Below are 14,642 nucleotides of genomic sequence, written 5' to 3'. Positions count from 1 at the left end.
ATCTTTCAGAAAAGATTAAAGGAGACAAACTCTGCTGAACTTTGGGTTGGATTATATACTGAAGGTGGGCACCCCATACCCCAGCATAAATGTTGGGTGCAAGCCTGCACCCGATTGGCTGGCTCGCCCCGCTTTAATATTTTGGACATTGGACCCTAAATTAGTCCATGTTCAGGAGGAAGTCGTGCCCTGTAGAATTGCTGGTCAATTGGAGGCTAGCAGCTCTGCACACCCACAGCACCAGCAAAGAGTTGGCATTTTGATTGGATCCAGATGTTCAGGGGCATCTGGGATCTTTGCTGGGGCCAGATTGGCAGGCCTCCAGCGGGAAAAGGGGGGTGGGGTGGTAATGGTTGGGGTGGGACGCATGTTAGATAGGGTGGGGGGGGCAGAGTCAATGTTGAGGGGACAAAATTGTGGGGAGGGATCTCCAGTTGGTACCAGTGGCCTGGCAAGAGACCAGAGGCCGCCTCCACCCCTTTAACTGGCCAGCAGCCCGCAGGGCTAAACCTGCCAGACTGTATATTGAGTACCTGCCTTGTCTAGCCTATTAGATCAGAGTGGGGTGGAAGGATAAGGCTTTTAATTGGGCATTATTTGCCCACTTGAGGACTTCAATTGGGCACCCACCCACTGTCTGCCCTGCCACTGGTAAAATCGCTGTTCCATATCAACTGTCTCCTTTTATGAAGTATAAGTATTAATGTTTCTCGGTCTATTTTACGAAAGGCGACCTACGTTTTCGAGTGAAAAGTTTTTCCACATTTGATCACACAACTTTTAAGAAAAGGGTTAACTTCTTTTAATTTTAGAGTCATTAATTTTCCATTGACATTCTTTCTCGTTGGTCCACTGGACCTGATCTAAAGTCTGCGTGCCTGGATGAGTTTTGAATGAGTTACAATCCCTAATCCTAGCGATTGGTATTGGCAAGGCAGAAGTAATTTTAAGTTGCAATAATACTGATGAATATAATTCCACCTCTGCACATCAGTAAGGCTTCCTAACTTCCCTTTAGACAAAGGATTTGTACTCTGTTATGTACAGAGCATTCAATTAGGACACAAGTGGCAACACTTTACAGTTAAAACACCATGGCCAGAATTCTACGGTCGTCCGCTGCTGGCTCAATTCTCTGGACCCGACGGTAACGCATGGGTTTCCTGGTGGTTTCAATGGGAAATCCCATTGACAAGTGGCGGGAGTAGAGAATCCCGCCGCCAGCGAATGGCGCGGCCGAGTTCGCCATCTTCGCGAGCGGCAGTCACAGGGTAGGCTCTCAACGGAGAATCCAGTCCAGTGTAATGATCACCTGGATCGCAAATTTCCTTTAAAATACTGGAACATGAAATCCCAGAGAATCTCACAAAAATTGCAACATGGAAGCAAGTCATTTGGCTCAATTAGTCCTTTCTGTTGTTCATCCTCCACGTGCACAATGGTCTTCATCCTCTCCTAACCTGTGGCATCTTCAAACTAACAAAGCTGACGCATAATAAAAATCAATAACAAGATGGTCGTATGATTAGTGATAATCGAATGAGATAATAAGAAAAAGATGGAACTTTGAACTATGAATTTATATTTCAAATCTATGTTTGATTTTTAAAATCAGAGATAAAACACCGTTTTCAGCTTCATATGCAATTTTCAAAGAAGATTGATAGACATTTATCTCCACGCCAATTTCAGAATTGAAAAATAATCCAACACTTGGCACAGTACTTTAAAAAAAAATAAAAATTTAGAGTACCTTATTCATTTTTTCCAATGAAGGAGCAATTTAGTGCGGCCAATCCACCTACCCTGCACATACATAGGTACATAGAATTTACAGTGCAGAAGGAGGCCATTCGGCCCATCGTGTCTGCACCGGCTCCTGGAAAGAGCATCCTACCCAAGGTTAACACCTCCACCCTATCCCCATAACCCCATAACCCAGTAACCCCACCCAACACTAAGGGCAATTTTGGACACTAAGGGCAATTTATCACGGCCAATCCACCTAACCTGCACATCTTTGGACTGTGGGAGTAAACCGGAGCACCCGGAGAAAACCCACACACGGGGAGGATGTGCAGACTCCGCACAGACAGTGACCCAAGCCGGAATCGAACCTGGGACCCAGGAGCTGTGAAGCGATTGTGCTATCCACAAGGCTACCGTGCTGCCCACTTTTTTCTTTTTTAAAAACACTCTCATTCCCTCACTCCCACGTGCTCACACAATCAGCCCCACACACTCTCACTGGTGATGAGACAGAGTCAATCCTGGGGTGTGGGGGCCAAACCCATGCAACATGGGGAGAATGTGCAAACTCTACACGGACAGTGACCCAGAGCCGGGATCGAACCTGGGACCTTGGCGCTGTGAGGCAGCAGTGCTAACTACTGCGCCATTGTGCTGCTCACTTGGCACAGCACTTGCCTGTAAAAGTGTGTTGGAAAAAGCTTGGGATGATAATCAAATGTGCTTGGAAGGATAATATATGTGGAAACACAAATGAAAAAATCTGTTATTTCAAAGGTTAGTTAAATATTTTTCATGCTTTAAATCAAAGGGTTTTATAGCTAAAAGCTGGTTTATTGGCCTAGCAGTTTGAATGATTTGGGTGGCAAGAGTAAATTGCAAGAAAAATGGTCACCACCTTGTGGCGAGGAAGAGGGACAAGATGCCGTAGCTTCCTCGGATCAACGTAGGATTGGCATGCGGTGCCCAAACGCTGAAGCAAAATCTCTCTGGATCATGTCTCGCCCGATCTGCTGACACAGGCCGGGTGAGATCCAGGCAGCGTACCAGTCTCCGAAGCCCAGCATCACAGTCCAGGAGAGCCCGATTTAAGGAGGGCACGCCCATCTTCACAGCACTCGCTGCTGTAAACCAGATAGGTTTAATGATCCAATTGGCAGGCCAGGGAGAAGGCGTGTCTGAGGTAAGTTGATGGGATTTGATGGGTGAGTGGGGAGGTTAGACATAGCGGGGAGGGGTATCCTGTTCGGGGTGGAGTCCAGTCAGATTGGGTTGGGGGGAGGGTAGGGGAGGATAAGATCCAGTCAGGGCAGGGTATGAGGCTGTGCCTGCAGGAGCAGGGGGGTGGGTGGTCGGTGGGGAGGGCTGAGGTCAGTTTGGATCTTGGTGGGGGGTGGGGGGGTGCCAGCCCCCCTTTCCGTGACGCTGCAGCCTCAGCACTGATCACTGTTAACAGGGACTATACTAAAGCTGCCAGCCCTGCCGGCCAACTCTTAGCTGGCCGCTGCTGGCAATATGCTGCCCCAGGACCCTGCTACTGGCAAAATTCAACCCATGGCATCTTCAAATAGCTGAAGAGGGGATTGTCCATCCAGCCAGCCAACGCGGTTGCCTATTGTGAGCAGCACCACGCCATCGAGAAATCCCCGGACGTGGGTACGCTGCTGGCGCAACAGAGAATCCCAATAGCAGAAAATCCAGCCCCTGGTCTTCTTGGACAGGAAAGACCAGGAATAAGTAAGGATAAATGTTGTGAAATAACTCTGCAAAAAGCATGGAAGGAAACAACAACAGCGGGTAATAGAATAACATGTCCCAAGGCATTTCACGGAAGCTTTATCAAACAAAACAAGCAACTGAGAAGATAAAGGAACCTGTACAAAACCTCAGTAAGCAGATACGTTTGAATGGGGAAAAATTAAATTAGAATCGAAATGCAATCTTTAAAGATATTTGTGGGCGATTCTCCGAGCTGCGCGGAATCGGCAGCATTTGCGCCGACGCGTTTGGCGCGCCAGCGGCAGCGGGCCGCTAGAATCAGCAAGGCCACCGATTCTCCGGCCCGGATCACCCCTGGTCGCTGCAGGCGGAACTCTGTGGGTATGCTCGGGGGGGGGGGGGGGGGGGGGGGGGGGCCTGTGGAAGGGGGGCCTGGGGAAGGGGGGCTCCTTTACCGGGGGGGCCACCGATCGGCGAGTGTGCATGTGCAGGATGGCGCGGCCTAACTGCACATGTGCAGGATTGAGCTGCCCACAACTGCACATGCGCGGGTTGACGCGACGTCCACTTGGCGCCGCGTAAGGAGGCTGGAGCGGCGTGAACCGCTCCAGCGCCATGCTGGCCCCCTGTGGGGGCTAGAATAAGTTGTGCCCGGGCCCTGTTCGCGCCATTATGAAACCCGATGACGTTCACGACGGCGTGAACACTTGGCCTCAACATTGGTGAATCGCCCCAATTAAGTGTCACCTACCGGTCCCGCCCTGCCGGAATCAACACGGGACACAGCTGGTGGATCCCGTGTGAGGCCTCTTCCGGGATTCCCAATGGTCGTTACGCCCCGCAAGATTTAACGAGATCTCTTGATCTGTTGGCCGATCACAGCGCACTTAACTATGCCAACGTCAGATCTAACCGGCACCCGGGATCTACCGGCCTCACCGGAGAGACCTCAGCCAGACGGCGTTAAGCACTGGTCCCCACAGATGGGGACCAGGCGGAATGGCACTTGGGGGTGGGGAGGGGGGTCTCCCGGTGATCTGGGATCCCCCCCCCCAGGTGTTTGACCTCTGGGAAGGGTGGCACCTTGGCACTGCTGATGCCACCTGGGCACCCTGGCTGTGCCACCTGGGTGCCACCGTGGCACTGACAGGGTGCCAAGGTGGCATTGCCAGGCTAGCAGAGACATTGCCTCGGTGCCATGCTGGCAGTGCCAAGGAGCCTGGCTGGTATTTTGCCCATTCCGGTGATTGGGCTTGGAGATGCCCTGCCCGTATGAGGTAGGGTACTTGGGGAACCCTCCAACAGGTGAGTTGGGAGGCGTTGGAAGGGTCCGGGGGTTGCTTCGGGATGTCGAGAGATCAGGACGCCATTTAGAGGAGCTCCCCAGTGTAGGAAAAGCGACGTTCCCCGCTGAGGCCCCAAACAAACCCTGGGTGCTGTTCGATAGTGGTGTCGGTCCCACCGCAAAAGCATCGGAAATGACCCCAGCTAATCCCACCCAGAACGGACCTTATTTTTGTTTAGTTAGTCGCAACCATTGCCATTGTAATCATTCTATTCCACTCAACAGAGTTTATGACTCTTATCCCCAGGTACTATAATGTGTACACTCATGCCTTCATGTCATGATTTCACAGCTTGTGGTACATTTCAGGATTTATTTATTTATAATTATGATGTCTCCCCCCCCAATCCACCTGATTCAGTACATATAACCAGCAATGACTGGGAATCAATCCTTGGTCCATGTTGTATGAACTGATTTCAGTCCAAGGATTATAATTGGCCTCAGCAACTCTTGGTTAGGGAGCAGAATATCGGTCAGGGTTCCCACTTCTGATCAAAATACCCACTTCTGAAAGTGTAGATATTCGGATGGGGAAGGATCACACGTTTATACTCCTGAAGGCCAACAACACCCACTTTCAAGTTTCCTGATTAATAATGGTCACGCAAATCTATCTCCAGCAAAGTAGGAAGATGGATATGCTTCTTTTGTTTCAAGCAATTTAATTATGTTAAATGAACAACATATTTGGTAAATATGCTGTCCTTGACATTTGCTGGATATGAGAGCGTTAATAAAACAAAAAAATGTCTTTCAGCTACACTACAGCAACTGTAGAAAACTTAGTTAGTTACAGTACAATGCCATTGCAGTTTTGTAAATAGTGGCTCCATGAAAATTGTTAACAGCACTGCTATCAACCTGGATGGCATCTGCTCATGTTTATTAACATCACTCCATCGAATGAAGCTGGAAATAATGGCAATGCTATGCCACACTCGGTATTTGCCTTGGCAAATTAAAAACATTTATATCCTAAAGCAAGCCTTCAGCGCACAGAATAAAAATAAAAAAGGAACGCTCTTTCCAAAGTTATGTGAGGCAATGCCGCTCTGTTGGAATTATTATTGATGACAAATTCAAAAAAGCATCGTTAAAAGGACACAGGGTTTGGAAATGCCAAAACTGCCACTTTCCTTTCAGTAATTATAGGCTAGCTTGCATCCCTCTTATTATTTAAAGAATAAACCCAGCAGATCAATGAACACTTGCAATATTCCATGCAATTTTTTCCCTGCTACATCTGCTGCTTTCTTTCATGCTATTGTTTGTCAGCAATAAGCAAAATAATGGTGTCTATTCAATCTCATATTTAATTATGCCAATCATGCCAGAGAAATTGGACACAACCAGAGAAAAGGTATAAATAAACTGCCACAGTAATAAATCAAGAGATCTTTCATAGGTTTAAATTATTAATCTATTTATTTATGATTATTTTATACAGAAATGATGACTCTCTTTCATGCTTTAGTAACCACTTCAGGTAAGACATATTGCTCCTCACAAATTCTCTGTGATTTATATAACAAGAATGAGATAAGCTGAAAATGATAGGATTGGTGGATTTTTTCTCAGTCCGTGTTTAATTGCTGTTTCGAAATGCATATGCAAAGGGACATTTCATTAATCATTTAATCACATCCCTAGCAGGAAGTTGGACCTAATGTTGCAAATACCCTTTTCATTTCAATACTCCATAATGCTATCGTATGCATTTGATATATTGCATATGTCATAAATTATAGCTGCTTCAAAACGATCAAGTGGGTTGTTATCCCCATAGATGCTTGTTACAAAACCTTTATTAAGTTTTCTACTTATTGCCAGTTCTATTTCACAGCTTCATTCCAGTCTCCAATAACAGCTATTTCTAATGTCAAAGGTCTATAAATTACCCATGCAATCTCTAACACCATTTCACAGACCCGTTCTACTTCTGCTGGTCTGCTAACAAGGCGATTACATACAAATTACTGAATGCCTATGAAATATTTAAGTGCATCCTACTTTGCTATGCATTAATAAGAGGAAAGCAGGCCCCGGAATTCTGCTTCGCTCCAGTCCCTAATGTCCCCTAATGAGCCTCTTACAGTGACTCCAGTTCAAATACAGAGGTGAAGGAAAAATGCAGAGGGTGCCTTCAAAAAACCGGCACTGTACAAACATTCCATGAGCCAGCTCTAATTTATGGGTCACTTTGTAGGTATATTGATTTTTGTTTTCAAAATGGAATAAATGATGTGATTGTCTACCATTCAGTAAAGGGGTGTGAAAGCTGTTTGCTGGCTGCTTGATTTAGCCAGACCCGATGCTTAAGTGTAAAACTTGAATATGATTAGTATCTCAACTTTATTCACATGATTAATTAAAAAAAAATTTGTGGATTGGACAAAAGTGAAGCAGAAAAACGATTCATGTCATTTGACTTTTTTTCATCATTGCCTTTTAAACTTACAATCGTTCGTGATCAACAGAATCTACGGTTTAAGTTGTGATCGATTAATATCGGAACTATATTATCACAATGCAATGCATATATGTCATGCCAGCTACATTGCAAAAATTACGCCCCAGCTGATCATGTTTTCTAAAATATACTTTTCTTGCACTCCCAGTTCTATTTTTGCCCATTACATGAGAATTATGTTTATTTGCATTAATTGTCTGAACTTTGTGGAATTCCATTATGTTCATCTGGCACCTTCACCAAAAATATTGGACAAATACGTCTGACCCATGAATTGTGATGTAAACACGGCCGAAGTAAGACCGGGGGGGGGGGGGGGGGATGTATTCAGTTTCTCTAATTCCAATTATTTCAATTTTCAGCTGACTTGAAACAGGCTGCTGGTAGACCAGAACCTCACAAAAATCAGCAGAATAATCTGCACTTTCTTTTTCAGCAGCATGTATTATAATTCAAAGCGGTTGGAAACCTGCCAGAGCAACACATTAGATTAGAACCTGACAAGTGCACAAAAGCTGGCAAACAAGACAATTTCATTAATAGATCCACACTCTGACAAAGTAAATATTTTCAGCAGTGAATTTTCTATGAAGAAGATTCTTGGGCGCACTGTTTATGCCGTTTGCAATGTTTGGGACCCAAAGTACATGTGGTCATTTCCCATATCACATTTTACAGAGCTGCTATGATAAATGCTGTTTGACTTTCCACCAAACTGGATTAGTTCATAAATCCTTTCAGCACAACTCCGAATATGGCACAGAGTTTTCCTCTTTTGGGCTGTGTCTAATAATATTTAATAGTGATGTCCAACTAGCTGAAATCCCCTGGTGTCAACAGAATACAATATTGCACAGAGTGCCTGAACCAACCACAAATAGTACGTACCATATACAATAGTCCCTCTACTTCGCGTTTCGTTTATATATGACCAGCTAGGCTTATAATCTAAGTATGGATTCTGGTCAGTTATGGTTGATGAAGATGTCATTGTGAGCCGCAATGTCTTCAAAGGAAAGATTTTTCTTTCTTTATGTTTATCATTGAATAGCGGTGTTCTCACTGTAACATCTCCTCTGGCATGAAAGGATTCTCCTGACACTAACAATGTTATCTTCATAAGATTAAAACACCATCATTCTTTGTACTGTAACATCAATTTTTGGCAGTCAGTTACATAACAGGCTAAAACACTTCTTTTAACTGACATGCTTTATAGTACGGCTCTCTGATCCCATATTGTTTTTAAAAATAACTATTACGCAATACAAAACTCAGCAACCATCGGAACGGCGATTAAGTTTGTCGACAAAATGCACCAAACTTTGCAAGCCCCGTCATTTCACAGTATGCCTCACCTGACATTTATGTGCCAGTAATGAAGAAGCATTGCTAAATGTTATCATGAATCTACTAGCCTTTTACTAGGTGATCTGCAAAATGCTCAGTTTCTGTCATCACCTTTTCATACGGGCAATCAAAAATGAGTACAAGCAAGCTTTTGGCTATGTCCAGCCTGAACAAGTGTTTAGTACTTAACTCTGATAAAAACTTTGCTGAGTCTCAGCTATGACTTTATCATACGTTCCTCCTATCTGTCTCTTAGAAATAATGTACTTCAGTAACCATAAAAATGATCTTGTCACACTATGGGGCAATAAACTTCTCTGTCCCCAAAACTCCCATTAGCTTAAAATATATCCAAAAATATTGAATAAACGCAGAGTATTTTTGATAATGGCACTTTTGAATCTGTTAAATGTTTACACAAAAAAACCATAATATTAATGAGTTGAGTGACTTTAATGAGATCATTAAACTAAACTAAAATTAAATTCCCTAGCTTTATGAATGATTCAGTTTGTATCGTACGTTCACTTAATACACTAGCCAGCGAATACACTGTCACAGAAACTTAAAGATAAAAACACATTCAATTCCTCAGATGTTATTCTTCACTCCACTCAAAATCCTTTCCATTATCAGAAAAGAAAGACTGCAGTGCTCTGTTTTCGACTGTAATCCCCTTTCCAAATACTTCTGTGAAGCTGGCTTTTAAGCGAAAAACTGTAAACTGCTTTTTAGTTAAGAGAAGTTCCACTTCAGCACCCAGACAGAATTCCCTTAGAAATTTCCATCAGTCAACTATCTGAATCCACAACATTGGCCTGGATAGTTTTTCATTCCAATGGCAAGCATGCTTTATTAATTTTTTATTGTAGTACAGTATACTTGCATTAACTCTATTGCAAACCAGTAGTGTGCCTTTTCTTTCCTTTTATGAGGATATGCGCTTAGATTAGGAATACTCTAAGGCCCAACCACCTTAATGACTTAACTGCTATTCTCAGTTACATTTAACATGCTTGGGAAGCTGCAGCCTTTAATTCTGTTTTTCACCATAAAGTTAATGGATTGGAAAACAGTTTGTCTCTTAACTAAGAAGCATTTAATAGAAAGCTAAATCTGCTGCAAAGAAGAAAAAATGTAATTGTCAATATCCCATATTGTGCATCAGTGTTAACATTATAACATGCCTGCTAGAAGTGGGTCACCATCAGAAGATCAAAGTTTTTAGCACAATGGTATTTCTGAATTTTATGCAAAACTGCCGATTTGTGATTAGAGAACAGAATGCACCTAGGATACCAAAAAGCATCTTTCTAAATCTTAACTACAACACACAAATGGGTTGGCTTATTTATGACTCTTAATATTCCCAGATCACCCTGTTTTAGACAATTGATTTCTGATGCATAAGTACAGGTTACAAAAATTGATTGCGGCTTTAATAATGCAAACGTCTACCTTACAACTGTGTTAAATTTGGATTTAATTACCAGTTTATCCATCTATTGACTGTTACTTTACTTTTTTCTCATTTTCACTTTCAAAAAAATCGTATCATGTTTTAACCCTCACCTTGTTGCATCAGAATAGCTGGAATCCACATACATAGGAAGCATTGTGGCCAGCGCTTTTAGGGTTAATGCAAGATGGAGTATAGCAATTAAGCAACACAATGTGGTTTAATACTTGACTTTCTCACGAATATTTTTCGGACTATTTGCTCAACAAATCTTCCAAAATATTGGGACGCTATCAAAGAAATCAAATTTTTTCTAAGTGGTACATTTGCAAAAGAATACAGTAATAGCTAGGTAAATGATCAGGATAGGGCGACATAATGTCATGTCTTTCCTTGACCACTATATTTGAATTATATTTTGGGATCAATTCCTTTTTCTGGCATGTCTTTTTTGATGCTGAACTGTTTTGTAATCTCTCGTACTGTAAACACATCTTCTTTGATGTTTCGGCTAACATCCTGGCAACAAAGCAACACAATTACAAATGAGCTAATTAACTAAATTGTTGATGGAGCATGAACAGTTCATTCACCCTGTTGGTTGCACCATGACAACAAGGGATTCTCAAATTGTGAAGTTACTCATCTATACAAACTGCCTAAAGCCTCTGCGAGATGAAGGGAACAAGACTGAACCATCCAGGAGGATTCTGTCACCCAGATTGTTGTAATTTTGTGTTGATTTTAATTATACTGTCCAATTTCAGAACAGTGGGCAGTTTTTAAATTTGTACTTCCACTTACACATTTCAATCATTCAACTTTGCTGGCAGGTTTAGTTTGCGGCTCAAGGATGATCGGCTTATGACATTTCAAAGAAATCTCTTCACAAATGATAGACGGAATTACTAAAGCCTACAAGATCGTGTTGAATAGACATGTATGGGAACATCACGGGAAAGTGCGCAATTTTAAGATTTTATTTTCTACTTGGTGCAGACACATTGACGCAAACTTCAAAGGGTTAATTTCAATTAAAAGCAGAGACCATTTGCCCGGCTTTGTTTATATGCTTTTTAACACTCTTTCCAGGTAAACAATGATTAGAAATTTGCCATTGTCCTACTGACTGTTTATGTGACAAACTTACTTCAAAAACTGTCCAAAGTCTTCACAAATACTTTCGCATCCAGGCCATTTACACACGCCGTGACCATAGAGAGGATGGCTGGCCCCAGTTTCCTCATGTGATGTGCTATAGTAGGATAAAACAGCGTCAGATTAATCTCAAAAGCCATAATCGTTGGAGGCTGCTAGCGCCTGTCAGGTTACGATCAGTGACAAACGGGTCAAAACAGGTCAATTGAGCTCAGAACAGTCAGGAAAAATTAATCATTCTATTGAATAGTACAACTGCCAAGGCTGTATGATGTTCCAATTAGGAAAGAAAGAGATCCAAGATGGCTGTTAATAAAGAGTGAAAGAAAATAGGATGACTGCATAACACTGCCTGATTATTTAGCCAGGTGACACTGATGTAGGATTTTTCACATCAAAATGCTGAATACAGTCATCACAGCAGAAACACAATAATTTTAACCTTCACTCCACATAAAATTCAACTCTCGGAATAAGATAGCCTGCACATTCACTTGTTTCAAAAAACCATAAAATGTTAAATTGCACGCATTTATAGTCGGAATCTTTTATATTTACTGTAGGGAACAATGAATTAAACAATACATAAATTATGCTTTAATTTGTTATTGTACAATATTATCTCATTGGGTGAGATTTATGAATTGGCAAATGTAGAAAAACATTTATTTTCACAAGTGTTTAACTGGAAGAAATGTGATGTTGTTAAGCTATTTCTTTATTATTGTAAACCTGAACTGCTGGTACAAAACAGACATCATGATGATGAATTTGATTGAACATTTTATTATTTTGTTGTGTGACAGGGGCACTTGACGCCAACTCGCTAATGAAAACCGTCACCGTATCCAAACATTTGCATATAGAAATTTTTAGCTTTTTGCCTTAAATTCCTATTAACACAAAAAGACTTTTCACGCGAATAAATCCTTTTAAATTGCTCAGCATAGTTCTTATTTTCTCCAATAAAACGGTGCCATGCGATTTGCTTTTCCCCCCTATTGCCACACAAATTCAGATGTACACAATTGGTCCCCTTCAGAAAAGTGAGAGTTTCTCCTGGGTATAGTGTGAGAAAACGAGAAGACGTTTCTTTACGAAATAATATGCGGTGCGCTAATTCTGTCTTAGCCGATGTTTGCTGAACTGCGCACAAAATAAATAGGCAGCGGGCGCTGATCAAGGTAAGCTATTTCCCAGAAGGTGGTAATTTTCCAACAGAGAAGTTTTTGTTGAAATGCCACATCACTTTTGAAGCAGTTAGATTTCTCACACCACAGTAGGTGATTAAGAATTTACATGGTGCCAATTGCACCCACATTAATGCAGGGCAGAAAGAGCAAATAGCGGAACTGAGGAAGAGATGGTTAGTATGGATAGTATGGAAAGAGCGAAAGCTTTTAACTAACTCTTTCTACATCCAGAATCAAGTTGTGATCTTTGGTCAACGTTGGGTGTGGGCACATCAAATCAGATTTCTTGAATATCAGTATCGCGTCAATATTTGATCCTAGAGAATATGGGGCGGGATTTTCCCAGCCCTGGGCGGGGCCGGAGAATCCCCGTGAACGAGCCACGCGCCCCGACGCCGGCACATGATTGTCCGCAGAGCGGAGAATTGGCGGCAGCATGGTTGGCGTGGCACCGGTCACGGGCCGCTCTACGCGGCCGGCCCACCGAATCTCCGGCCCAGATGGGCCGAGCGGCTGTAAGAAAAGAGTCCCACCCGCTCCAGTCTAACCTGCTCTGGGCTGGCGGGACCTCGGCATGGAAGGGGCTGGTGGCGTCCTGTGAGGGGGAGGGGTGTCTGACCCCGGGGTGGGGGTGGGGGGGCCTCCGATGTGGCCTGGCCCGCGATCGGGGCCCACTAATCGGCGGGCCGTCCTCTGTGGCTAGGGGCCTCCTTTCCTAAGCGCAGGCCCCTGTAGCCCTGCGCCATGTTGCATCGGGGCCGGCGCGTTGGAGGAGGCCACTGCACATGCGCCCGTTGCTGCCGACATCACTGCGCATGTTCTCGTTGACGCTGGCGCAACTGCGCATGCGCGGATCCAGCGGCGCACCAGTTCGCACCGAGATCGGCAGCTGGAGCAGCGCGAACCACTCCAGCGCCATGCTGGCCCCCTGTAGGGGCCAGAATTAGTACTGGGAGTGGCCTGTTCATGCCGTCGTAAATCCCGCACATGATGTATTAATAGTTAGGGTTCTTGGAATTGACTGGATAAAATCTTGAAGTTCGCCATCAGTATTCAACCCATTGTGTGTGGTTTCTCTATTACCACAGTGGAGGCAGGGAGTTAGTCATCATCCATGTTCCTCGACTCAAGGATGATGTCTACTCAGGATCGTGGGCTTCTGTCATGGGTTTTCATGAAACTGAACAGGATGATTCTTGACCCACAGATCTTTGGACAATGGATATCCCACAGAGATAGAGGAATCGGGAGTACAAGATTTGTTTCATTTTCTCCCTCTCTGCCACCACTATCTGATCCTTCAGATGTTGTTACTCAAAGCATGATGCTACTTGATCAACAGGCTGTGGATAACAGATGGCAAGCTCCTCCCAGTTGTTTATGTCAATGCTGTTGTGATTCAAGGAGAACTTCAGTGTTTCTTTGAAGCATTTTCTTTGGGTACGATCGAATGGCTACGCTGCGTCCAAAACGCAGTGCACCCTTGACGGCGCAGCGTGAAGCCGGGAGATCCTGCTCCCAGGCTCTACCTGGTTCGCAATACCTCGCGAGATCTAACGCTAACAGAGATGCTCTGTGCGGGTGTTGAGAGGGGTTACGGTGGGTTCAGGCACCCTCCCATAGTTTATTGGGGCTTGCGGAGGGGGGGGGGGGGGGGGGTCGCTTCAGGGGCTCCAGAAATCGGACTCCATTTTACACTGAGGAGTTCCGGCGAGTGGAGCACCTCAATGCAGAAAATGGAGCTATGTACGGCCTGGGCCACGCGTTCCCCGCTGAGGCCCCCTATCTAACCCTAGTGCCATTTTATAGTGTCGAGTTTGTTGGTGCCGTGAGCACCGGAAGACACGAGGCTAATGCAGTCACTGTGGGACTTTGTTCCCATTTACTTAAATTGTGCTCATGGTCTTCTCCTGGAACGTTGACCATTTGAGAGTTGAGAAAACAGGATCTAGCAGGAGAGAGCTTTTCCTGAATGCTATTTGGAATTTCTTCCAATTGAGGGACAATTTAGCGTGGCCAATCCACCTACCCTGCACACCTTTGGGTTGTGGGGGTGAGAACCACACAGACACAGGGCGAATGTGCAAACTCTACATGGTCAGTGACCCGGGGCCGGGATCGAACCCTGGTCCTCGACGCCGTGAGGCAGCAGTGCTAACCACCGTGCCACCGTGCCACCCTTTTCCTGAATGCTTA

The 14,642-nt window shown here is 44.1% G+C and overlaps 1 protein-coding gene across 6 annotated transcripts in view; it reads right to left on the bottom strand.

The window, feature by feature from the left end:
* The window catches only part of foxp2 (forkhead box P2), a 460,612-nt gene that overhangs the window by 60,540 nt on the left and 385,430 nt on the right, over window positions 1-14,642 (bottom strand). For all 6 annotated transcript variants that reach the window (XM_038780768.1, XM_038780769.1, XM_038780767.1 and 3 more), the window contains one exon: window positions 11,246-11,350. In XM_038780768.1, the coding sequence (XP_038636696.1) occupies window positions 11,246-11,350 (105 nt within the window). The remainder of the gene's footprint in view (window positions 1-11,245; window positions 11,351-14,642) is intronic.

The sequence above is a fragment of the Scyliorhinus canicula genome, chromosome 20 (genome assembly GCF_902713615.1).
Source record: "Scyliorhinus canicula chromosome 20, sScyCan1.1, whole genome shotgun sequence".
NCBI classification, from domain to species: Eukaryota; Metazoa; Chordata; class Chondrichthyes; order Carcharhiniformes; family Scyliorhinidae; genus Scyliorhinus; species Scyliorhinus canicula.
This window is presented reverse-complemented; position numbering and strand designations above follow the sequence as displayed.